General features: G+C 33.0%; 2 protein-coding genes across 3 annotated transcripts in view; both read right to left on the minus strand.

Moving 5' to 3' along the window:
• The window catches only part of LOC124354806 (chondroitin sulfate proteoglycan 4), a 74,095-nt gene extending 66,000 nt beyond the window's left edge, over positions 1-8,095 (minus strand). Inside the window, exons 1-2 of the mRNA XM_046805530.1 lie at positions 7,714-8,095; positions 588-751 (exon numbers count right to left, since the gene is read on the minus strand). Coding sequence (XP_046661486.1) covers positions 588-751; positions 7,714-7,795 — 246 coding nt within the window. The 5' untranslated portion in view covers positions 7,796-8,095. The remainder of the gene's footprint in view (positions 1-587; positions 752-7,713) is intronic.
• An 8,203-nt stretch (positions 8,096-16,298) lies between these two features.
• The window catches only part of LOC124354808 (protein naked cuticle homolog 1), a 126,233-nt gene continuing 115,424 nt past the window's right edge, over positions 16,299-27,107 (minus strand). For both annotated transcript variants that reach the window (XM_046805531.1, XM_046805532.1), the window contains 4 exons: positions 24,158-24,265; positions 20,136-20,476; positions 19,393-19,527; positions 16,299-18,466 (listed from right to left, as the gene is read on the minus strand). In XM_046805531.1, coding sequence (XP_046661487.1) covers positions 18,097-18,466; positions 19,393-19,527; positions 20,136-20,476; positions 24,158-24,265 — 954 coding nt within the window. In that variant the 3' untranslated portion in view covers positions 16,299-18,096. The remainder of the gene's footprint in view (positions 18,467-19,392; positions 19,528-20,135; positions 20,477-24,157; positions 24,266-27,107) is intronic.

Below are 27,107 nucleotides of genomic sequence, written 5' to 3' on the forward strand. Positions count from 1 at the left end.
TTATTTTTCTAGTATAAAACGATTAATACTATATACATTGCTGAAGCAAGTTGAAGTACTGGTACCCATCTATTACCAGAGAATATCGCTGCAGTGTACTGTCCAGACCATAAAATGTTCCTCGCCAAAACTACAGGGGACTACTGCCCGGATGTAACACACACATGCACGCATGTTTTTTTTTTATTACATATTATTCAAACAATATTTATCTTTTTTTTGTGTGTGGAATAAACAAGTGACAGCGTTGTCTATACCGCACTGTTATAGACATAACATGGAGAAAATCAGTCAAGGGGATCATTTCTGGTCCTTTTGGATATTATTTATCACAAATGGTAAGTTATTATAACTTCATATATATTTTTAAAGAATTGCTTTTTCCAAAGCTGCAGTAAAATAAAAAACAGCAACAAACTGAAAAAATCTGAGTTTTCCACATATTGGGTATATACAGGGGCTTTTTGAAGCAGCAAATATGTTAAATAGGCAAACATTACTGAACTGATGTAACGATTTAATTTAATTCAACTAAAGTTCCTAATCCTACCATTAGTAAGTAGTAAAAAGAATATTGTATAGTCTACCTTTAATCGGCCAGACTCCAGCCGGATAAGGCAGTAGTCTGTGCGACCAGCAGCTAGCAGGAGCAGAGCATCTGACTGCTTGGTACGGAACCTCAGCTGCACCTCGGTGGTACTCTTGGCATCCTGAAGCGGTACGTGGACATAGCTGCCGCCATAGAATGATGCTGTCAAACAGTCCACAGTTAAACGTTAATAACATATTAGGCTTAATATGTCACTTAACTTAGCTGCTTGTACACTTAACTTTGACAAAAATTTATAATGCTAAAGTTAAGACAGTTTTTAGTTTTTTTAGTCAACTTAGCAAAGGAAACATTTTAAAGAGATTGAGTTTTATTTTTTAATATTCCTGTCTGCTTTGGTTTTCTTTACTTCTACTCTACATAAGATTTTTTTTTATTGGGCTAGTTATTCAGTTTGAAATTGCTATTTCCTATTATTGTGTGCATTAAAATTGTGCACTTTCACGTGATCAATTTCCCCAAACACTAAAGTTATCAAGTAGTGTGTCTATTTTTAAGAATGGAGATCCGTTTCAGCTGCAGCAAAATTTCAGAAAAAGCAGTAATCAGTTATGTACTTAAAACCTAAATAGCTATTTCAAAAGTTCATATTTCTAGAGGTGTTTCAATATTGATGCAGTTGAGAAGATTGTGGCAACTGTTTTTGAAGCTCTGGAAAATAACTCTAGCACTCTTACTACATTTTGTGACATCCCAGTAAGTTACAACCAGTTTATTACTGGTTGTAGAAGTGATGAACTTTAAAAAGCTTCTTGTTCCTATTTAGGCAGCCACAATCAAAACAATCTGTCTAAAATTGCAGTTAAATTATCAATATTAGTTTAAATCCATCATGTTTGCTTATAATATCTTTTTGTTTTAATAAAAATGAGAACCAGCTTAAAACTATATTACATAATTTTTTTTAAAGAAGCTTCAAAACGGTTTAGGTAAAATGGATTATTGGTAAATCAGCTTAAAACCTGAAATATATTTTTTCTGTCAGCTAATATCTTGTATTATCAGATATCAAACTGTTGCACTGTATTTGTAGGCATTGTTCTTGATTCCAAACTAATATATGGCTCACAGATTTGTATGTTTCAAGGTGTATGATTGATTAAATATTCATATTATATACTTCCTGAAAGATCTTATAAGCAAAACATATGTCAAGTAGAGATGGTCTTACTTAGCCTTTTCCCATAGAATCTTATATTGTGGTACATTTAAGCCCACATCCCGGGACTAGATATCAGGTGCCGCAAACAAGGTGGCAGTTGTTACCACCTCTTAGAGAACTGATAAACAATATCAGTGGACCTGTGGTGGGGGGTCATATTAGTCATGCACTCCGTGCTCCTGTACAAATGCAAGATATGCTAAATATGCACAAGATAGCGGCAGTATGGAAATAAGGAGCACTCTGAATTGCAAACTGTCTCAAAACTGGTCATCCTCGTGGTGGCAAAGGCCATTCCAATCAACCTGCACTTGTGTAGTTTTTGACCCAAGTGCTCTGCTCCCCTTTTTTCGTTAGGCCACAACAACAAACTTAACCTTGCCACACACTTGTAGAATGTAGAACATTCATAGAAAGTTTTGTAAAGAGTAAAGATATTACTTTCATTACTAAAACATTAAATTTTTAAATTTTAAACACAGGGATGTACAGTCAATGTCCCATAATTAATAAGATGGGATACATCATTAGCTTGAAACAAACATACAATAGCTTTCTTTAAAATTAAACCACTGAATTTAATAAAATTGTATTTCAGCTACAAATCTTTCGATATGTTTGCAGTTTGCTTTAGATATGTTGTGTGAACAAATAGATAGATAAGACAAGCAGGCAGACAGAAATGAAATTTTTCCCTCAAGTGATAGATAGGCTTTGGCAAACACTCTACCAATAATTTTACCTTTGAACACCCTAGAAACAATAGTAAGAAATAAAAATATTTATAGCTATAGATGAGCCGCTTTGAAAGCGATCTGCATGAAGATTTCTTGCCCATAGGGGAAGGGAGGAGCAGGAGCTCGACTACGCCTACCGCCACCCCCCCTTTCACTGCCCGATGTATTTCCTTTACAAGACAAAAGTGGGGTGTTTTGGAGCATCACACTATGTTTTATTATTCTCGTTGTTATGGAATAAGAATTATTATTTATGTTAAGAATAGTCAATTGCATCTATTTAATATGTTAGTATAATTAAGAAGTATTTTAACAAATATTTATTGTTAACAGCTGTTGTTATTATTACTGGGTTTGTAAAACAGCTGTTATGTAACATATACCCTACAAGTGGATAAAGTGGCGACAGGAGTGGATAAGGAATGTGGAGGGGGAAGTGAGTCTGCACTTCTTCTCCCTCTCCACATCCCTCTCTCTCACTCTCCACTCTCCCCTAACCACCACACTGTTCACCTCACAGGTCGCTTTCAAAGTTGGGATTACCAGTTATTGTCAAATGAATAACTGGTTTCCCATGTTTAAATCACAACTTTGAACGATTAACATAACATTTTTTTATCTTTGAATAATGTTCCATAAGCCATTTTTAAATGAAGATTATTAAGTTTATTCGACAAAAAGATCTGTAGCCCCTAGTAATGCTTGATACATAGTTTTTACTGATCCACACTTCGTTAATTGGTGTGTAATTAATTATGGTTTCTTATGCAGTCCAATCACTCACTTTCGATTCCAATGTATAAGTTTGCAATAAAAAGATGAAATAATTTATTTTAGGAATGAATGTGTGAAAAACTCTCACCAATTACTGATGCATAGCAAGCTTAAATTATAACATTGTAAGCAATTCTCATTTCTTTTGTCTACTTTGGCCACTGTGTCAACTGATCCAATTCTTGAACAATGGGTTACAGTGAGGATAACTGACAAAGTAGTGTCCACATTGTCAGTGGTAAACTACTATGTGACAGTTATATGGCGACTTCCTCTCAAGGGAATTAAAAATTGCAGCAATTTTATTAGTGCTACGTTTATTTAAGGATCTCATATCCATACAGAAATTTTCGATAACATAAATTTTAAGCCATGCTTTTGCTCATGGTGCTCAATTACATCTGCTGCTTTTTTAATAGGATTGTGCGTATTAGCTAGTAGGTCTGTTAACTTGGTCCATTACGTTGTAGCTGTATATTAGTTTCAACTGAGGTGCTAATGAAATATAACTGGCCACATAAAGGTAACTAGCCATTTAAAGATAAAATTAACGTATACCGTTATACTTTACAAGTTTTTAATACTTTAATCAGTTGTCATGTAGAGCTGTTCTTTCAACTACTAGCCATTACTGAGTAAAATTCATTCTCTTTCTACAATAAAATATATTGCTATAGCTTAAATTGATAGTTTATGTTAGAAAAAACCACAGTAATCTTTCTCTAGCACAGATCCTTGAAAACAGTCACTCAAAAAAGACGAATTGTGGACTATTTAGAGGGTTAAACTTGATATGAGAATTTTGTTACAATTTTCTTTTTACCATGTAATTGTTATAAAAAAAGTTTAAACATAATGTAATGGAATTTAGTTTAACATTCAATTGCAGTTTATTAAACAGCCACCACAACAATCGAATCATTGATATTTTTTATCATCTAATCTACCGAATAATACAAAGCCAAAATGTCATACCAAATTATGTTATAGCTATTGGAGGTATTTCAAAATATAGGCTAGTACAGTTCAGTTATGTTTATATATCTAGCAAAGTAGTAATTTAATTATTAGTTTTAAATTATCTAATGTGTGATTATTAAATGTAACAAACAAAGCAGTACCTATACAACTTACACTGCAGTATAATAAGCAATAGTTTAGAGATCGATATTCATGATCTCTAAACTATTGAAACCAAAATGTAAAATCAAATTACGTTAGTATTTCAAATTAAAAATTAGCTTTTCTACAAAATACATAAAATTCACAATGTTTGCAAATTCCAAACTTAGATCTTTCAAAGAAACTTCTTCAGTACATTTTTACTAAAACTGCGACCTGCATTAACTGTTTTTGCTTCTAAATACGACCTATCATATTGACATTGTATCTTTCCCACAAATGTTATATTTAGGCATCAGTCCAACAGCCTGAGGCCAAGAAAACCACGTTTTATCACCTTTTAGAGAGATTTCATTACGTCTTTGGCTGCCGCTGCAGAATATTAAGCATCTACCACTCGAGTGATCAATAGTATAGAATCATCAATTCATGAGTAAAGAATCCTTGCTTCAACTACTTATACCAAATTACACTGTATTTCAAACTATATTATAAAAAGTAATAATGTTATGGTGAATTAAAAACAATCTTGGATATTTATTTATAAAATATAACAAACAAATCCGTATCAAATTTACTTAATTTTCACTATTTTGAAGGATAAACATGTCTGACACAAATAAAACATGTGCACAACTACTGCACTTGCCATTACTGATCTGCCAGTTGTAGTATTAGTGTCAATAACAGGTAATTCATCGGTAACCTATTACCAGGTTACTGTTGCTTAGTAACAGCTCAGCTGATTGATTTCTTCTCGTAACGATTTTATGGTTTGGGATTACATGGTAGCCAGTAACAGCCCAAGCCATTTCATGTAAGCAATGAGGCATATATTAGCAATGGAAATATTACTACACTGTGCAATGTTATTATGTAATATAGGTAGGTTTAGATTAGGTTAACTTTTGGTGCCACCAAAGCCCGCACTGATGGCCAGAAGCATTTCCAATCTGTACTTTTCCGATCTTAGATCATGTCCTAAATCTTACAACGTGTTCATTGGGGAAGTTGGACAATCTGGGACGTGATCTGAAGTTGGGAAAGTGGTACTTTGGGATTATACCGACCACACCCAGACATGAATCGTTATTTCACATTTCGTTTCTACTGATTACTAGATTAGCGTAGAACAATATTTCGTCAATATAAAACAGGAATTGTCTTATCGCAAACCCCTCCCCATCCTCAGACAGAGGTCAAAGTCGAGCGTCTAGTAGATAACGTGATTGCAGAGTCTCGCCGCCCGTTCAGCTGGTGCATCGCTTTGTTGTACTTCCGTGTTTTACCTCTACATTTCTCCAAACACAAAAATTCAACAAAAACAAACATTTACCAAACTAAACTCTTTATTAAAAAAACACTAAAAACTTGTTTTTATTCTTGATCACATTCCGCCACCCAAAATGCGAGTGCCTCCGGCCATCAGCGCGGGCTTTGGCAGCACCTTCGGTGCTGCCCCGCGCTGATGTCGACGAAAGAAAAACATCCCTCGAGATAGTACCTATCAGTAAAATATCAAATTCTAGAGGGGCTAATCAGAAATATAAATTGAATTGTAATGGAAAGGCAATTATGTACCGTGCAAATCACGTGATGCCGCGCGGTCTGCCGTAATCAGGATTCTCGAGAAAGATAAGATAACAGCGACAACAATAACGATCACAATACCTGGAAATGCTTGTAAGTTTGTAATTTTGTAATTGAAGAGTTGTTTTTTCGTTCTATCATGTTTGTTTCTATAAATTTCTATTTTTGTGTTCTTCATACTAGTGTGGTCGGTATAATCCCAAAGTACCGGGAAAGTACTGATCAGAAATGCCTCTGGCCATCAGTGTGGGCTTCAGTGGCGCCACCCCACACTTCTAGCGAAACAAGAAAATATCTCTCGAGATAGTACCCAAATTCAAGGTTTAACTTTGTTTCAATTTGGAACAACAGTTTTGAACTGAATTATGTCATAAGATTGCATTATAGTGAACTATAGTTTCTTTATTCTAATTTTGGGCAGTTACAATGACTTAATAGGGTAAACGAATATGTCTGACTGCACTTAAATCGTACTAATTGATGATTCGATATTATCAATCACTCGTGTGTTGGACGCTTCAATTAGAAGTATAAAAACATTTGATCTATGTATATTCATAATTAATCATTGCCAGCTGTTTTTATTTTATGAAATAACAATATGTTTAAAATTAAGTTAACTATCTAGGCTATGTGTATTTATAAGATATAACAAACAAAACAGTTTAATGTTTACTTACTTTTTATTGATTCGAAAGTTACACGTATCTGACACATTGTGGCACAAATAATACATGTACTGTACATAACCATTGAACTAGCTGCCAATTATACAGATGGGCAGTATTAGTGTCAGTAACAGGTTATTCTGTGGTAAACTATTACCGGGATACTTTTAGCCTATTTCGGGTAGGGTACGATAAGCGGACCCGGTTTTTTATATAGAAATTGGCAAACGATACTTATCACTTAACCATTGACATAATCAATCGATACTAATCAATTATTTTGAATAACTTAAATAATCTATACCAACAGCTGTAAACATTTTCAAACAATACATGTAAGGTAATATTTCAATTTTACGTAAGTAACATTTGATTATTAAAATGGCAGTCAGTTTTAGAAAACTACACGACATTGCTTTGAAAGATTATAAGACAAGTTTTTCGTGGTTTCAACATGTAGGGCTCGTACCGAAAAACCCATCATGTGAAACTTGTGGGAAAGAAACAAATGTAACTGTGAGATGAGCAAATATGGTCGTCTTCAGTTTTCCTAATTTTGGTTATAATAATTAGTTTTATCACTGTTAATATTAAATTCATATTTTAATTTAAAACATATGTTTGTTACTGAGGACTATTATAGATACTTTTATATCGATTGATAGTCTAGGATTTGAGATGCGAATATTAGGTATCGATGATTACATTCTTCGATATAAAAAACCGGGTCCGCTTATCTTACCCTACCCCAATATTATAAATATTGAGTATTCAATAATATGTAAAGCGATTGTAAATATCAATATTAAAAAACCAAATCTGCTTATCCAACTCTACCCTAAAGACCACTGAAATAACCATCAAACATTTTGATCAATAAACATATTTTAAGGCCTATCTATAATTAAAACAGTTTTTCTTAGTAGCCTATATAAATTTAATGACTACAAATGTTAAATAACTGTATGTATATCCTATTGTTTTTATTTATCCAAGACAGAAATGCAAAGTAACAATCAACAATGCTATCAAGGTGTGATCCTGACTTACCAGTTTCTGAAGTAGTAGGAATGACTGTCCAAAACAAACAAATTAGTAAATAAGCTATAGCTATTTCACAAGTAACGGACATTTTGTGGGTGTTTTTTAATAAATCATATAAATGTCCATCAGAAGATAATCAAAATAAATGGATCAAAAATCCAGTAAGACAAATGGAGTTCCCTAGAGAATTCAGGCAGCTCTTTTCCCATTACACCGTTTATCAACCACTGATTAAGTTTAAAAACGCATAATTTTCAAAATATGAAACCTTTTTGAGTTAAAATTAGGTGCACATTGGTTTTAATTTTCATGTAAAGCACTAGTCTATCTTATAGCACTAATAAACAAAGATGACAACGCCCGATAGTAAGATACTTGTATTTCTCATTTTGAGAGGAGAGGAAAAGAAGAGTACTCGTTTGTCGTCTTAGCCTCGATAAAATCAGAAACAGCTGTAGACACAATTTTACGTGCCGTCTGCTTTTAATGAAGCATGTGAAAACCAATAAGGCTAATACATAATTTTTAACATGCAATATATTTTATCTCTGAATATTTTAAACATGAAATTTCACAATAAATTTGAAACTTAGCGCATTAAGGTGGAAACTGCTCAGAATCATTGCAATGTGGCTGTGAATATCGTTATTAAGTCTGTAAATGAAGACCCATTTTTAGTATAAGACTAGCCTTGACTCATGTAACATAATTTTCCGTAAACCTAAATTATTAAGTATAGTCCTCCTCTATTTTAGGACTATATATATATCGAATACCACGCCCATTTAATAATCCTTTACTTTAATTGATTATACGGACAAAGTACAATTGGTTTTTATTTTCGATGGATGGAAACGTATTTTTCACGGTTTTTATTAACCTATTACAGGGTAGCAGGGTAGTCCTAGAGATGAACGGTAAACATCAATCGAGATAGTACTTATAAATAATCAAATAACATAAAAAATACCAAAATATCTAAAAATGAATGCCCCATGTCGTCAGTGCAGGCTGCGGCAATCCGCCTTGTAGATGAGGAACGAAAACTCCCCCATCGAGATAGTATCAAATATACTTTCAAAATCAAGAGGTCTGGTCATAAATGCATCGCAAAGCATCGAGAACCGTAATTTTATTACAAAGGAAAACGTTATAAGAATCGTTCTTCCCTTATTTTGACGATAATCGTTTACCAATTTATTTAGTCCATAAGTAATTCATACACAAATTAAGGTTTATAAATGTCCCATCTTTCTTGTACCAAATTCTAAATACATGTATTTTACAACATACATCATAACAACTATTAAGATTCATTTAACTTCAGTGCTGAAAGTAATGAGTAGGACGTAGAAGTCTGACTGCTGACAGTGAAGAGACAGCACCTGCGTGTGCTGAGAGACTGAAGGCTGTCTAAATCAGGCAGTAGACTCATCAAAATAGAACTCTGTATGTGTACATTAAATTCAAAACGTGGGTCAGTAGCGTTTCTCCATAATTAGGATTTGCCAAAAATGTAATACTTTCAAATTATTAAATGAATTAGAGGATTTTTAAAGTTTTAAACTTTGTTGGACAAATTTATTTTCACTACCAAATATCATCAGGTAGTGGCAGTGGTTAACTATCATGGACTTACCACTAGACACACTAGCCATTGACTAGAGACGCAGCGTCAAGAATCTTTTTACCGATAAACAATAGCTACCTATACAGTATAAATAGTTGGTAAGTGTGACCCTCAATATATTTAATTATTGTTAATGTATTAATGAAATACTCATACATCCACTCATTGATATGGGCATATGAACTGTCCTCATTAATTACCACTCTGAAGAGGCGTGTTAACTGTTTTATTTACTGCTTAACAAAATTCTCTATAGAGGTAATAATGACTGTTGTTAACACAGCTGAAGTTATTAAAACAGACAATGTCATTGCTTTTCATAGTGAAATTAAAAGCAGTAATAGTGATCATGACAATGATAATAATAAAACAGTCATGCAAGTGGACAATTAAAGGTGCTGAATTTGTAAATAATAATCCTATTGAGAGATAGTAAATGATACTTGACATCATAAACAAACATCAATCCTACGATAACGCAAGCAACATATCTGAGACCTTCTGTAACTTACTAGTTTGAAAATTACTCCAAAGGGGCTGAATGGGCAGTGTGCTACGTTTCACTCAATTTAGTTGTTACATGTAATGCAAGTTATTGCCAGTAGACATCAATGTTTTTCAATTTAGAACAAAATGTATATGTTTATTTTACAGTTTTTAAAAAACGTTTGGAAAAGCTTTGAGACCAGAGAAATGAGGTACCGATACCTACAAACTCTCTATTATCAGTCTTATCTCTCATCTTCTCACAATAAGTTGTAAAAATTGGGGACCTAAAGGAACCCTTCTTGAAGCTTATCAAAGATATCAAGAAAACTGGTGAGGTGGGAAAGGTAGAGGAAACAGTCAGACAGTAAGCTAGGGTAGATAAACTAAGAACGACGATGAAAATAGTGAGGCTCTATATTATTTCTCTAACTTCTTACAAAATACATAATGTGATAGGTGGTCAAAGACTTTACATGGTTCAGTGCCAGACTTACCAATGGTACCATTACTAGGCATAACTTGTGTTTGACAAACAAAGGAAATGCTATCAGTGTAATTGCCTATTTGTTGTTTTCAAGTTTTTATTCATGCCCTTTCACAAGAAAGGCATATTAACAAATTGTTTGATATTTTTATAATTATCTTTTAGACTGATAAAATAATTAATTATTTAGCCATTTAGGTAGAGTGAAGATGAATATGTCACCATTAAAAATAAATTTGAAAAATTTTTTTCAATCATCTTATTTATTGTTTCAAGCTTACTATATGGGGAGAAACTCTTGGCCCACTGTTATCCCTGATTGTTTCAAAACATACAATCAAAAGAGATATGAATTAATAGTTGACGATGATATTCTATTGGTTTGGAAGAGTCTTTGTTCCAAAATGTATGAGGACTGATACTCTGAAGATTTTGCACTCAGGACATCCTGGTATTGCAGCTATGAGATCAGTTGCACGGTACTATATGTGGTGGCCTAACATCGATCATGATATTGAGATGTTAGTAAAAAAGTGCACTACTTGCCAAGAGAATCAAGATAAAATAGAATAGGTACTATTATATTCTTGGAATGTACCTGAAAAGATTTGGCAAAGAGTGCACATTGACCTAACTGGACCAGTCAATGGCTCTATGTGGCTTGTAGGTATTGATGTTCTCTTTAAGTGGGCAGAAGTTGACTACTTGAAGATGACAACATCTAGAGCAATCATACAACAATAACGAGCGTGTCTTAGTAGATATGGACTAGCCTACCAAATGAAATACTCACTGATTTATTTCAAATTTAGGAAAGTTTACTCCCCCTGCAAATCTGTCTTTGATTCGGTCATCAAAATTACTCCCATATTTGCAATATTGTGCAAGTTCTTTTAATCGTACAACAAAATCTGAAAAGTTTTCCCCATTCTCTCTAATACCTTTTTCAAATTCTAACCTTGTTGCAAAAATGGGTTTTTTAGGCTCACATACTGACCTACCTGCCAACAACCTCATCCCAGGAGGCCTGATGTATTTTCAAAGGAAGTACAATATTTGAGACTTTTCTCAATGGCCCAGGCCCAACATAAACTAGTAAGAGGTCCCTTCTAACTTCTTTTACTCTTTGAGAATCCTCCCCCTATACCTTTTGCCTTATACAGCAACAGAAAGTGGGCTTCATAATCTTCCCAGTTTGTTGATTCATCAAATCCTTCACATGTAAACTTTTCCACTTTTATTTGAAATAAGTCATAAGTCTCACTTTTATGTCTGTATTTATCATGCTTTTTACTCACCGTCGCCACTAAAGAATTACTAAAATAACTTCTTTTTTGACAACAAACATTTTATTCATCAATTCAGACAAAGCATAAATAAACTCATAAATGTAAACACTCTCAACTGACAATCAACTGATAATGAAACGTGTGATTTAACATTAATAGCAATCCTACAAAGGGTTTGAAAAAATTGTTTTAATGCAGCGACTAATTTTTTACTAAATCAAAAGATAGTAGATTTTTTACTGATTTAAAAAGTATTAATATGTTTCACTTTCCTCGTGGTTTTCATTACACAATTCATAAAAACCTGTTTTTGTATGGTTGTGTGAAGGAAATTTTTATTCTGCTATTCGGATAGTTCGTAAATTTGACTGATATTTCACTGCATTGTTGCAATCAGTTGGATTTTATGTAAAAAAAAGGTTCAGTATAGCACCTTATAAAAGAACTGTGACAGTTTGAAAATTTTGAACAAAAAAGTTTTGAGTGCAGCAATTAAACAACGCAACCAATAATCAACTTGACCACATTAATTTGTTGGTCTTGTTATTACACATGACTTTGTCCATTTAATCTTCTCTGTAACTCTAAGAGTTCCCAAGATCCCTTCAATGTGCATAAAATTTGGAACATATGGCATTACTGGAAATTTGTTATTTTCTGAACAAACCTCACTAGTTAGTTTACAAGGGTGAACTAAATATTATCCTGGTTTTTTTCAAGACTCCATAGGTGAAAGCAGTGGCATGATATCTTCATCCATGTTACTCAGTGATGTCAAAGGGGGAGGGTGCGGGTCAACAGGGTCAGTCCAAACGGGTTGTCACTTGTTAGTAATATCCATACGCATTTCCAGGGGGTTTTGGAGGTTTACAACCCCGTATTGATACAAATATTCAAAGTACATTTTAACTTGAGTGAAACTGAAAGTATACTCATAGTCAAACCATATATCATAGCTCAGTTTCGATTTGATATTTAAATTGTAACTACTGATAAACAGTACAACACAAGACATGTGCGTAGTAAGTTTTCGGAATGACGAGTCCATCTGCAATTTGTTTCTTATCTCCCACTCTTCAAGCAAGAGAGACAGCAAATAATGGCAATATATGTCTTCAATTCAATATATCTCTTAGAACGCCTAATTTGTAAGTCTAAATATTGCTTAATTGTTGATGCTACTCACTAGCTGTGTATTAGTGACTTTTGTTAGTAATGATTGTCAATATTATTAGTGGTAACTAAAAAAGTACAATTTTAGTTTGCTGGTTATACTACCTATTTTAATTTCTTAAAAGTGATTACTTTTCACTCTATGTTATTGTTGCACTTGTCAGTATTGTTTTTACCAACATTGTCTAACATATAAAAAATTAGATGTTTATCAAAATGTGTATTTATAGTTGACTTACCTATAGTAATAAAATAGTTAACTTTCAACCCTTGAGGCCGCAAACTTCTGTCTGTCATAGTTTATGCAATAACCAGTTTTACTGATTTTCATAGCATATTTTAATCAAATGCTTGTATGCACATAATTTAATTGTAAAGAAATATTGTCATCTTTTAAATAATGTTGACATAAAATTCATTTAGTAACCATTTTTTATTTTACACAATAGAAAATTTGTGTACATTAATAGCATGAATAAAATATGGATACGTAATAATCCAAAATTATTTTTAGCAAGTAAATGTTTAGCTCATATTCAAATAACCTCGATAACTTCATGAAATCTGTAGCTACCTACCTTACTTTTCAAAACAGATGAAATCCAAACTGAGATGAACATATTATATTATTGGTTTCTGAAAAAGTACAGTACAGCAATGAACTAAAGTAATATACTGTAGTACAGTAATTAACAGAAAATTGTACTTTATGCAGGATTGTGCAATTTTCTCAAAAAATATTGAAAAAATTGAGAAATCAATATTAGCCAAGGTGGGTATCCAGTACCTTCAAAACAGTAACGGCCGTTTGTTAGAGCTATCAAGCATTTTACTCCCATTCTAAGAAAGCCCAAGAAGATAAGAACAGAACTACTACTCAATGAGTGATGTATAGAGGATTAATCAAACGACTATTATCAAATCAATTTCTTTCAGATTTTGCAATCATGTACGACAAATTAGCAGAGTTATCGATGTTTCATAATGTCTTAAAAACAGAGTTACAACTAAAGTCTATGCAGACAAAATCATACGAAGGGCAATTCCTTTTTTCGAGTGCCTTATAGAGAAACCTGGTACTAAATGCCTTGAGACCACTTTTGAATCACTAGTATAAGATTCTCAAAATTAAAAGTCCAATCTTTGATTTTACTTAAATATGGAGAACAATAGATAAACTTAATGTTCTTTAGCTGCAATCAGAGGTAACTTTGATGGTGTACCCTTAACAAGTAATAACAAAATATCTGCTATCAATGACCAGTATTTATTATCAAGTGTAATTAACAACCATGATAGAAGGCTTTTCACTACTAGAAGCAGCAACGAACCATCTACAGGGGCCAGCAATAACGAAAAAGAATATAATTCACATTTTCATAATTTGTATTCATGTACGTTCGTTTATTTATTACGATAGGTATTTACTGATTACTAACAGTGTTTGTGACATACTTTGCGTATAGAAAACTCTGTATACAGAGAAGCAACATATTGTAAATAGTATCTAACTTTAAGTTCATATTTACAACTTTATTCATATGCTTCTGCTGCATCTGGATGTCCCATGGCAGTAAAAAAGCCTAATTACTCAAATTCATATGTCAGAAATAATGTAGCCTAGTTATACATAAAGTAAGTACATAATGTATATAAAATATATGACAGTTTATATCCAAATACTTTTCAGGCATGATATGAAAGAAAAAAATAACATTTAAATGTACAATACAAATATTGTAATAAAGTATTAAAAAAACATACCCAAATTTTTCAAATATAATACATGTATTTTGGAAGCCTAATTTATTATTTATAAATTCAGGTAAAACTTGAGGACGTGACTTGTAATTCTTAAGATATAGCCTTTTCCAAGTCACAAGTAAGTTTTTGTGCTATCAGGAATCCTCAAAAGGTTGAATATTCACTTAAATTATATCTTTTTTTAAGTGCATAAAATAAGAATAATATCCTCTCAGAAGGCTTTCAACCTTATAATATTTAATATTATTAGCATTTAAACATATTCCGGGAGTGTGCTCCCTGAACCCAGATCGACTGGGAGGTGCGGAAAATTCCCAGATTCTCTGCCAGTGATAAACCCCCTCATTAGGTCATCCTAGATATGCCTATGGTAGCATCATACCTAAACATGATATACACACATCTGTTGAGCAATGCATTGTTAAAACAATTTTTTCATCGGAGGTCATAAAATCTGCCAAAATTTTGCCTCAACTAATTACACAGTTTGTTGAAAAAAGTCTTTCAAGAACCTAAGTCTATGACTACTGTAACAGAAACGATTTTGTAATGATTGTGAGTCGGGGGAAAATGAGAACCATGCATGCTTAAATGACAGCCTATACCAGTTTTTCTTGCTATAGATCTTTCAAACTGTAGAGGATGTTCTTCATGAAAGGCATACAATTAATGTTGTGTACTACTTAATGCACATTTGGTTACAAATGTGACCACCAGTATTATCACATGACGTATTATCAGTATTATTCTCTGATGACGGTATTAAAAAAACTTCTGATTCTGTGAGAAATAATTTTTAAATATAAGGAGAAATTATGTAGAAAATAAGATTTACTGAAAATTTTAATTAATCTACCAATATATTCTAAAATAAAAGGCTGGTTAATATATCCATCCTCATATTTAATGCGATATATACTCTTACAGTGTATTTATTAAATATTAAGAAACATATTAAGGAAATATTAATTAAAACATGTCTGAAACATTGTTTATTCTTCCCTTTTCTATACTCTACTCTCAATAATTTTTTACTCAACTCTGTAATGAAACAATAAAAATTATATATACTTAAACTGTACAGTCCTAAATAACATGCTTTTGCTTGTATTTAATATACACCTACATCTCGAGTAGCATTAATATATTTTCGTTGTTATCATCTTCAGAGTGGAATTTGGCAGACCTAAGAAGTTATATAGTATTTTTTAAATGACATTGTCCAATTTATTATTGTGTTGAAATTAATTGGTTATTTACTTCCTACGTACTAACGGTAGCACTAGATGACAAGAAAACAAAGTAGGCTGACTCAGCACCGAGACAGACAACAGTGGTTACTAATGCCCCTGAATAAACGGCATAATTTATTCAGCTGAAAGCCCTTCTAAATTATTACTAATTAATTAAATGTTGTCTTTTTCATCATTAAATGTACTGATATTCTATTTAGCATGTCAGCATGTCCTTCTACTATCCAGAAACAAGTCCTTGGAGAGTTAATATAACATCACCACCAGGGGCGGCTTCAGAAATTTTATTTTGGGTGGGCCCATGTAAAAAAGGCCACTTTCACTAACACTAGTTATAAGTTCTACACTTCCTGTTGATTACGTCATGTTCTTAAAAATCTGGGTGGGCCCAGGCCCACCCGCTAAAGCCGCCACTGATCACCACTCTATATTACTAATAGTGTTAAGCTGTAGAATCCCTGAAACTATGGGATGGTGTTCTAGTCTTAATAAAGCACAGTAAAACAATATTTTGTAGCAAATTTAAAATTTATTTATAAAATTATTTAACCCTTAGGTAGAAATAATAACAATGGAGATTATTAAAACAGTAATTTATAAATGTGAAATTATTTTTACATTGCATAACTAAACTGACTGAGTATATAGATTTTGATCAGACTTATAATTTAATTTATTAATTATCGTTAAAATATACAAGCGTATAAATACACAAGTAGATATAAAAATAAAATAACAAAATTGAATCAGTTATAAAGTACAAAATATAAATAGTATATGTATATATATAATCTTATTGTAAATAATATTTATAATACATAAATAATACAAGTTAATTACAACAACTACATAAATACAACAGTACATGCATTAGCAGACAATCATAATTTATATCTAGTTAGTGATAAATATCAATTAAATTACTGTACTTTTTACTAAGTAATAAAAGTAAGTGCAACATGACTTATTAATTTTATTATTTCAAATTCAAATTTATCTGAAACACTTAGTTTTGTGATGTTGTTCTGGAAAACAAATACAATACGGTATACAAAGTTTTCTTACAGAAACTTTGGTAATATAATATTGTTGAATCAATTAATCTTTTTTGTAGTCCAAAAATTTAATTAAGTTAGGATTTAAAATTAGGGTAATTTAATTTAGTTAAGATTAATGCAATTTAGTTTATTAGGTCTGTCATAGTTTTTATATTTTTTTCTCACAAGTTTCTCTTTTCTTTATAGAGTATTTTTATTCAAGCAAGATAGTAACTAGTTTCAAAGTTGAATTTTATGATATCATTAATACAAAACTTATTAATCAATTATATTACTTAGTTTGAAATTAAAAAAATTAAAATCAGTGATTGTGCTAAAACCGGTCACTGATAATTGAAATAATTTTAAAATATTATTTTACTCTGTATTTAAAATGTAATTAAATAGAAAATACTGATCAATTAGACATAAATTAACTTAAATAATATATTAAAATTTGTACAAAAACAATTTCAACAATAATCATTTTATTGACATTCATTTAAATAATAATTTGTTATGTGAGCATATAAACATTGACATTAAGTACATATAAATTACATTTAACAATAAATATACAATATTAAAGCTATTTTTAGTAGTAACATCAGCATTATGGTTCTAACTTTGTGTACACATCACAGCTTACCATCCACTGTACAATACTATTTACATGCAGCCCTTTAAAGGCAGTAACTTAGATGAGGTAGATATATGTACTTACTAACATAACATGTAAAAGTGAGTATTTTAAAGCCTTATAAATATAAAATATTACACAGTTTTTGCCATGGTTTCAATCAGACTTTACATTTGTTTTATCTATTAAAATAACAATAGTTTTCTATTGTGCTTTGTGTAGATTCAGAGAACACAAGTTTGTTTAAGTACGCTTTATAAATACTGTGTTTTGTTCCAGTAACAAAGGTAAATGTATAAGTAAACTTAAATATTAGTACATTTGTTTATAACATACAGAAGTACTTTTTCTATATTTTATAAAATCTTTAAAATGTATGTTTTTATGTTAGGTTGTATCAGAAAAAATTCAGATTTTCTATAAATTGGAATTTTTTTAAATGTTTAAAATGTTCACCAGAATAAAATTATTAATGTCAGCTACACAACCAAACAATACTGGATCTAAGTAATTTCCATCACAGTCTGAAACCAACAAATTCTTTTTTAAGATCGAATAAGAAGTTCTTTGTGCCAAAAGTACGTTGGCTCAAAATGAATTGTACTTGGCAAGTACACCGCAACTTGTCTCTCATACAAGCACTGGGGTGTCCTGGTAGTGGTGGTAGTGGTGGTGAACATGCTCATGGATGTGATGGTGTTCTGTTCTGTGGTGGTCAGACTTATGGTGCTTGTGGCCACCACTACCACCACCACCACCACCACGTGGTGTGGAGAACTCCTGTTCCAGCCATCGCACCACTTGCGCCATGGCTCGAGCCTGTTCCTGCTCGCGGTGGCGATGCTTGAGGTGGTGGGGGGAGGTGGTGGTAGCGTTGGTAGGTCGGGATGGAACAGGAGGAACATCTGGCCACTTGCCCCTTCCCCTGGAACCACATTTGTCCCAGTAGTGGTGTGGTGATTTGTGCCTACTCGAGTCTTGTCCTGGGCTGTAGTGTTTCCTGGAAACAGACGGTTCAGATTAGGTCAAATAAAAAACATAGAAATATTACCTGACATTATATTACTTGCTTCCCTTTGTGTCTGCAGATCAAATGGACATTTTTATCTTTTCAACTTCATACAGAAAGAAAAAGTCTTTTAACCTGAAGTGAAAGTGTTTGTGTTGTAAGGCAAAAAGTAAAAACTAAGGTGTACTAAAACCTTACAATCTTCTGCAAGACTTGCGGAATAATAGAATATTCAGATTTATTAGGAAGGATCTTAGATGTTTTTTACTGAGAGCCAATGAAACTATTGTAAAAAGCATGGGACTTAGTAGGAATAGTTTCAGCCCTGCCAATTACTAACAGGGTAGAAGGAAGATGAGGATAGATATGCTCCAACATGATATGATCTCTGAGGCCAAGGCTTGCCTCTGAGAAGCCATTTCCAGTATAATCTTCACCCTAAATTAGCATTAGAAGTAAATTAATGACATAAATTGTCGGATTTTTATATTTTTGGTTAGTGATATGCTGCCTTTTGACACCTATTAGGTCCCCTGATATAAGTGGTAAGATTCCTATGCCCTCTTTTAGGTTCTACTAAATTAAACAGGATTTCTCCTCTGTTCCTTCTGCTTTCATTGCATGAACAAATCTTATTCTTTTTACAGCTGTATTGACAAAACCTATCACAAAAAGCTGGTCAGACAAGTAGGGCAAGTGTCTAAGACAGGGTGTGTTTGTGGTTTGGTAATTGACTCACTAGAAAAACATTATGAGCAGGGTCATTACTCTGAAGAAGAATAAATTTTGACAAAAACACTTTCTTTACTTAACATCATATACTTACTGCCATCTTTAATTCCAAACAAGGACCAATATTATATATATTGTATATACCATACAAGTACATAACATGTATTTAACTATTTAGCAAGTACCTTGAGGTTTTGAAACAGAGGTTGTTCTTCTCCATGTTGGCCTGGATTATCTGCAGAAGCTCCTGTCGTTGGAGTGAACTGGAGCGTTTCTTACTGCGATGATGTAAACTGACTGGAGAAGTGCCCAGGCGACAGCTGGAATAGGAGAATATAATTAAACTAAATATACTATTGAATTGGAATTAATATATCAAATATGTAGTGTTTAACTGTATGAATTACATACAAAATCAGTACAAACTTTTGTTTAAGTTAACACAACAAGGTAACACTCACATATCTACGACAAATTTAAACATAAATTGGATTTATTAACTAGAAAAATTTACAGTGTTTGGCAATTTTAATTTTGGAATATCCTAAAGAAACATGAACTTGTTATGACTATGAATTTATTGAAAGCTTTGTATAAAACTGACTTAATGTCTTGCAAAATAATGCAGGTAATGTAGTGAAAATGAACTCTGTGTCATACACTTGTGAAAATGTCAGTCATACATCTGATTGTATTATTAGGTACACAGGAGATAAATCATTCACATGGATGAGGTGTGCTGAGGTCCGAGGGATTATTTCAGTTAATTCTGAGGTCTGTCACTAGGGTTTCGCCCTAAAAACAGGTGCTGTAGTATTCAATATAAGTCAAGTTCTAATATTCATGATTTTGTGCGGTTTCAAAACCAAATTTAATTCTTATGAGTATTGATGTGTAAAATTTTTTTAATGTTTATTTGTATTAGTACCTGGTGTTGTGCAGGTTGTTTCCAAGCCGAGAGTGCGCAGAAGGTGGCAAATTGTCCTCCTCCTCCTCACTGACATCTGCCTCTCGGTCCTCACTGGCTGCAGAGCTACTGATACTGTGGCGGCGTGTATGGGGACGACGGCGACGCTCTCGTATCGTCACGTTGAGATCCCGCTTGTACCTGCGAGGCTGGGTAGCCGGGGGTGGTTCAGAGGGTGCAGGAGGTTGCCCACCATCTGGTGACACTGTCAGCTTCACTTTGATCGTCTTGCTACCGTAGTGAGGCACCCGGATAGATGACCCTAAAGTGTCGTAGATTGTCGTCACCAACCCTGCAATGTCCTGCAGAAGAAAACTCTGTTAGCATATTTTAGATATTGGTTCAGAAAGGAAGATAAACAAAAGACAGATAAGAAACAGTATAATAGTGGTTTAAACGGCTATAAAAAATGGTTCGATAATATTCTTAATTATTCATGGTAAAATATTTTTATGCAAAATAAGTTCAAAATATATTGCTTTTTCTTTGGATGAAACCATCATTACTACCATTACTATTATATTATTTTCTGTGGTCCTTCTTGCATATTTTAAAAGTAAGAGGAGTGAGTTTATTGCTTAGCCGTAACTTAAAAATATATAAAAACTGAATAAAATATTTGAATGAACTAAACAGAAATGATTGGATTAATCCAAAATTAGCCCAATATCTACAAGACTGGTTGTAACTTTCTACAAAATATAAGTAACTTTCTCAAGGTAATTTGCAACTCCCTTCACGAATCAGTGGCTATATATGAAATAAAAATGAATTCAGTAGCATTTTGTAGTATCAAAAGGGATTTGATGGTTCTAATCCCTTACCAGGTAAATGATGATGTACTCTATAGAAGCATTAAACATAGTTTTAAAAGGTTTAGTTGTTAATATTTTCAGAGACAACTACCAGTCAATAATACGGTACAAGTGATCAATTAAATAAGAAATAGAGTAATCTACGTTTCCTTTATTTTGATCCACAGGTAAATCCTTACAAGAGAAGAATATTTACTTGTGAACATTTATGCATTACTTTGTCTAAGCAAAATATTTGAGCCTGGATTCAAATTTCAGTTTATGCAAAGTTTTTTTTTTTTTGTATCTATACATAGTACATATGGTTTCAGGATTGTAACTACTAACTGGTTTAATTAACTACCTTTCAACATACATTTTGTCGATTTAGGTGCCCTTGCTGCATTGAGCAAATGGTAAGAAATAATAAGTAGGTAATTTAACAATAAGGATTTATGACAACCTTACTAAAATACGAATTTACTTAGGGCAGAGAGAACTCACTCAAATTGTACGTGATTTTAATCTTATATTCACCCATAACTCTAGAATTTTAAACAAGAATGGAATTTGACAGTAAAACGACCCACAGTTATTAGAGACTAGAGAAGATGTGAGTCGTGTTTAATCAGAAAGCAACGGAGAGAGAAGATTGAGCAGAGACACAATGGTCTATCAAGCTCACAATGATTGTGCTGCAACAGACAGATGACTTGTTTCAAATTTTCACTCTGCATACAATACGGGTGGTTGGTTCACCTTCTCTAAAATATGCAGTAAAGTTGAAAGGTCAGGAATTCGTTATAATGTGTCAACTGCATAAATTATGTGTGCAAATTGTATTCAAATATCACTGCAACATTATCGAGAGATCCACATTACCGATCATTGCTTTAAATTAATTGCTAATGAATTCTGATTCTAGAGATTGAACTGTTGAGGATTCCTAGGATCCTATCTTCTGGACTATATGTTTAAAAACAATGTGTATTTAAATATATACAATAAAGATTGAATCACAAAAAGTACTTGCCCTGCCGGGACTCGAACCCGGATCTCTCACTTCCCTGGTGAGTGCACTACCACTACACCAAAGAGCACTTATTTTTTACAATAAAATTCTATTATTTTGTATTTAGCCATTTCTGTAACATATGCAATTAAATAATAATAATATAAATATATAGAATATAAATAATATATAGGCAATATTCAAATTGTTCTGAATACACTGACAGAATTGTTTCAATAGTTCTTTATTTTTTTTATATATGCATTACAATGACTAATGTTTTCCCTTTCATGCCCAACAATGTTTTATCAATGAGTTTGTGAATTATGTTATGTTAAGTGTGCTACTTCACTTTCTTAAATTAAACTTCTTATCTCTCTCCTAAAATGTAATTGTGTTTAGTATATTTCTCATAAAATATATATATATATATATATATATATATATATATATATATATATATATATATAAATAGTAAAAGAGGTGCCTAAGCCAGGAATAAACATACTCTGTCTGAAAATTAAACTACACTCAGTAAGGACACTTTGAAATTGATCTCAAACTATTTATGTCCAAAATGTAGTACATAATTTGATTGGGATCTTCTTCACTTGTTTACTGTTCATAAAGACATCTCTCATACCTTCAGAATATTATTAATAATGAATTATTTTCAGACATATTTCTTTGAGCCAAAAAATAAACTAAGACCAGTGAAACAAGACTGTACACCTTTTGGTTATTTGTTTTATATCAACATCTTTTCTTACATTACCTGGTATTTGTTTCTAACAACAGTTTATCTAAAGCATGGTTTATGGTATTACAAGGAAGTTCTTTGGGACACCGGACACCTATTAACTTTAATTGGTAATTATTGTTATAACCAGTTTTAATGTATAGATCGAAATAATGGCATAACTCTAAAGAAGGACAAATACACAAGAAACAAATTCACATGAGCTGGAAAGTCAGTAGAAGAATTCATAAAAAGGGCTAATGATATAATAACAAGAATTTGTGATACCTACTGTTGCAAATGGCAAAATACATTAGAGCAACTATGAAAAATTGGACGATATCTTGAAGTTTATCTTGAACTGCTTTAATTTAGGTTTTGTAAGCTGGTTGTACTCTTTAGCCTATTAATTACGATAAATTGACTCAGGGCTGAGGAGAAGAGAGGAGTTTAGCCAAGACTCCTGCTGTATTGTGTTGATCAAACAAAGGACCAAGAACAATGGGACTATTGTTCTACCTGTTATTAAAATCACTGTACACAATGGCCTCATCTTAGTTTATCCCCATTGCAATTCATCTTTATTAATTGAACGATTAAAGAGTTCATATTCATGCTTTCAAAATGTTGCCATTAAACGAAATATTTGCTTAGATCATCTTATAAACAAGAAGCTTAATTTTCTTGTAGTTTTTGCTTTGTAAACGTAATATTTATTTTAAAATGTTACAGAATATTAATAGTTTTTTTTTTTTTTTGCTTTAACATTAAACCTTATTTTTTAGATTTTTCAAGATATCTTGTTTTATTCAAGATTTATGCACAACATCTCCTTGGGTATTTTGTTGTAGTCAGTTTTTCTATATATTTTCTATACTTAAATACTGTTAGAGATTTTGTTGATATCCTAAATATCACGTCACGAGCTAGCTAGATTGTAAACATTAAAAAAAAAATTAGACATCATGGAAAATAACTAAACAGAAATTAAAAAACAAATCTATAGGTTTATCGGGGTTTTTCATTATTTCACTCAAATGTAACATCCAAATCAAAACTAATTTTCATTTATTTACGTTGAAAATAAAATATTATTATATTTTATAAATGAAATGTTAAGTGCCCCATTGAAGATAGCCTACAAACAAAGCTAGTATGGGGCCGATAAAATTGACTGCAATTCTTAGAACATAAAGTATTCTGAATCTCTGAGGAAACACTCTTGTAACTAGCAAAAGAAAAAGCTCAGCTCGTCTTGGAATAAGTTTCTCTTGAGTTTTTTCAGCAAAACCAGTACGCAACGAATACACGGCCAGCCGGTGTAATAAATGTCAGGAAACAGTCCTTCAAAGGTTGCAATGAGCCTGATTGTGATGCGTGGCGATGCTGCCACAGCCAACAGGGACTGGTTAAGATGTAGACCACACACTGGACTTACGTCTTTGGTAATCTTGCCGTGTCCATCAAAGTCGTACAGCGTGAAGGAGAACTCCTGCCGGTCAGTCGGGTCGGCACCCCCCTCCACAGACACGTCGCACTCGAATCCCTGGAACACACAGAAGGCAGTAGAAACTAGTTATTACGCTGGAGATCAGGAGTTCTCAGCACATCTGCTAAGGCTTGGCAACACAACACGACATCACGTCACGGAGGATGCTCTTGATTTCATTCCATCGTAACAATCCGTGACGTCATTTTGCCATGAAGCCACATTTTCTGGTAAGTGATTTCCAAAGCCCTAAACGTTTTTAAGAGGGCATGCTAATCAGCTAATGGGCGCAAATCTAAGACTTGGCAACACATCAAGTCACGAAGGATGTCCTTAATTTCGTTTCATCGTAACATTCCGTGACGTCACATTGCCATGAAGCCACATTTTCTGGTAAGTGATTTCCAGAGCCCAAACGTTTCTTCAGAGAGCATTTTAATCAGCTAATGTGCGCACATCTAAGGCTTCATTTATTCATTTCCAACGAACCATTATAATTCTTACAACATATTTGACACAATAAATATGCTTCTTTTTAGTTAAAACTGCTCTAAATAACTTCAAATATTATGATTTTAGTGTCTCGGTAATGGATTATTGCTAAAAATACGATTACTTTTTAATACTAATGATTTGTAGTTAATAGAATTTATATAAGAAAATCTATACTAAATATATATTATAAATATTAATAATTTTAATACATAATCGTATTTTTAGAATTCTTCAATTTATTTACCACAATCTATGCGTCTTTACTAATAAAATGAGGTGTAAATATTGTGGTATTAACTGTAATTTTGTATTGCTGAATGAGTATTTTACAATGAGCACTTTGACTTTTACTAACAATCTACTGACTTTATGTATCGCTATGTACTACCGATTATATATACTCGTTCTTCTAATTGTTTGTACCTGGGTAAATCTAGTGAATTTCAAACGCAACTAATTTTTAGATTGATTGATATTTGAAACCGTAAGAACAAAAATACTTTTACTATCAAGTCTACTTTTATGTAACCTGGTTATAATAAAATTGAGTTTATCTGCCGGTGAAGAAAATAGAAACCTCATAGGAAAAATCATTAGACAACCTTATCCCAACCATTGTAGAAAAAACTCGTCTATATACAATTTTCCTTATGCTACTTCACTTTTTTTAATTTTCAGAACCAATATTGCACCGTTTGATTGTAGTACTACGATGGTGTTTTGTAGTAATAGGATTATTTCTCCTACTCAAAAAATAACATGTAAACTGTTTAAAATTAATTACATGTTCTAGCATTAAATACAACATAATAATTATTTATTACATTATATTTAGTTTTTCAAGAGAGGAAGGTGTTTACAAGTATCTCGTCTTCAGTGCCCCAATGTTAAAAGTAGTCTACAAACACGTTTAGAACTAATGAAATAATCCAGTAACAGAAAACGCCCAGTGGATTCACTGCAAATAATGCGATCCAGTCTTTGTTAAATGGGTTAAGAAACAACAACTCGGTCCAAATAAACACATAAACAGTCTCTCCGAATCGCTCGGACATGAAACGGTTGCGGCGTGGCGGTGGCGTCAGCTGTTTTGTAGGTTAGGCCAAGTTTACCCGTCTGCAAATTGACGATTTCCTTCAAAGAATCCCGCGTTTAAATATACTGCGCGCGGCACTGAAATAGCTAGTACACAGAGAGCAGGGCGGCTGCGGAATTCACTTTGATGTCCGCTTTATTTAGCCGCGCACCTTGCTAGTCGCTTGCCGTGCCGGTCGCTTCGCCTTTGACAAAAACATAATTGATTGTGATTGCATTGCTTGTCGTCATCGTCACTCGGCACTCTCCTTCCTCCGCCCTCCCACTCCAACACCAGTACACTGTACAGTAGTCCCCTCATCAGTGGCACAGTAACTGCGGTTAACGCATTAAAACATCACATGTACTGTACTTTGATCATCAGTGTAATCCCAATGTCGTTTCCTGCACGTTGAGGTCTCCTGAATACGTGGTTTACTCATTCCTGATTTCCGCCTTTACTTACAGTAACTCAGTTGCGTATTTCTTGCAAACCTCCAACCGAGTTCAATGCACTATTCGAAAATGGTTTTCGTCACTGTTAGCACTAACGCATTATCCTAAGATAACATCGGGGATTATATACAATATCGTACAATGATTGTATTACTTGGTGCTTCGCAAAATCACAACCACCAGTAGCACTTAACTACAATCATGTTGATTTACACACTCGATTGTAAGCTTATAACTAATTATTTCTGGTACGAGACAGTCAGTTATGTTTCAGATAAACGGTGACGTTTCTGTTGACATTCAATACGCAACTACTGATCTATTTGTTATTATATAGCCTGCTACAGTACTAAATACAACAACAAAATATAAGTTTTGTGTTCCAATAAAATATTTTGTTTTACATACTCGAGACGATTACGAAAACATCCCACAATTATCTGAATGTCGAAATCATTGCTGGCGATGATGATCATGTGCATTTGCCCACCTTTCTATTTTCGTACCTAGTCGCTTCTACATGTTTAGGAAAATATAATCAAGCTGGCCCGGTGCGCGCTATTTAGCCGCTCAGTGCAAAACCACTTTTACCACAGTTGTTAGTTTATTTCATATTCACCACCGAGAATGAATAATTGGCCTACAGTTACCAGGCAAATTAAAAAAATCAGCGAGTTGAACATGACTTTGAAACAAGCACTATCTGTTCAATAAACTGTTACACTTGTTAACCCCAGGTAAATCAGAAACTTCCTTGCAACAGCCCGTGTTGATTTGAGGCGTGAGGGTGTTAAGACAAATTTTGATAAAATCTCCAACCCTACAAACATGTTTGCGTCGCATCGGTCAGACCGGGCCCGCGCAAGTCGCAAGT

The sequence above is a fragment of the Homalodisca vitripennis genome, chromosome 2 (genome assembly GCF_021130785.1).
Source record: "Homalodisca vitripennis isolate AUS2020 chromosome 2, UT_GWSS_2.1, whole genome shotgun sequence".
Classification (NCBI taxonomy): domain Eukaryota; kingdom Metazoa; phylum Arthropoda; class Insecta; order Hemiptera; family Cicadellidae; genus Homalodisca; species Homalodisca vitripennis.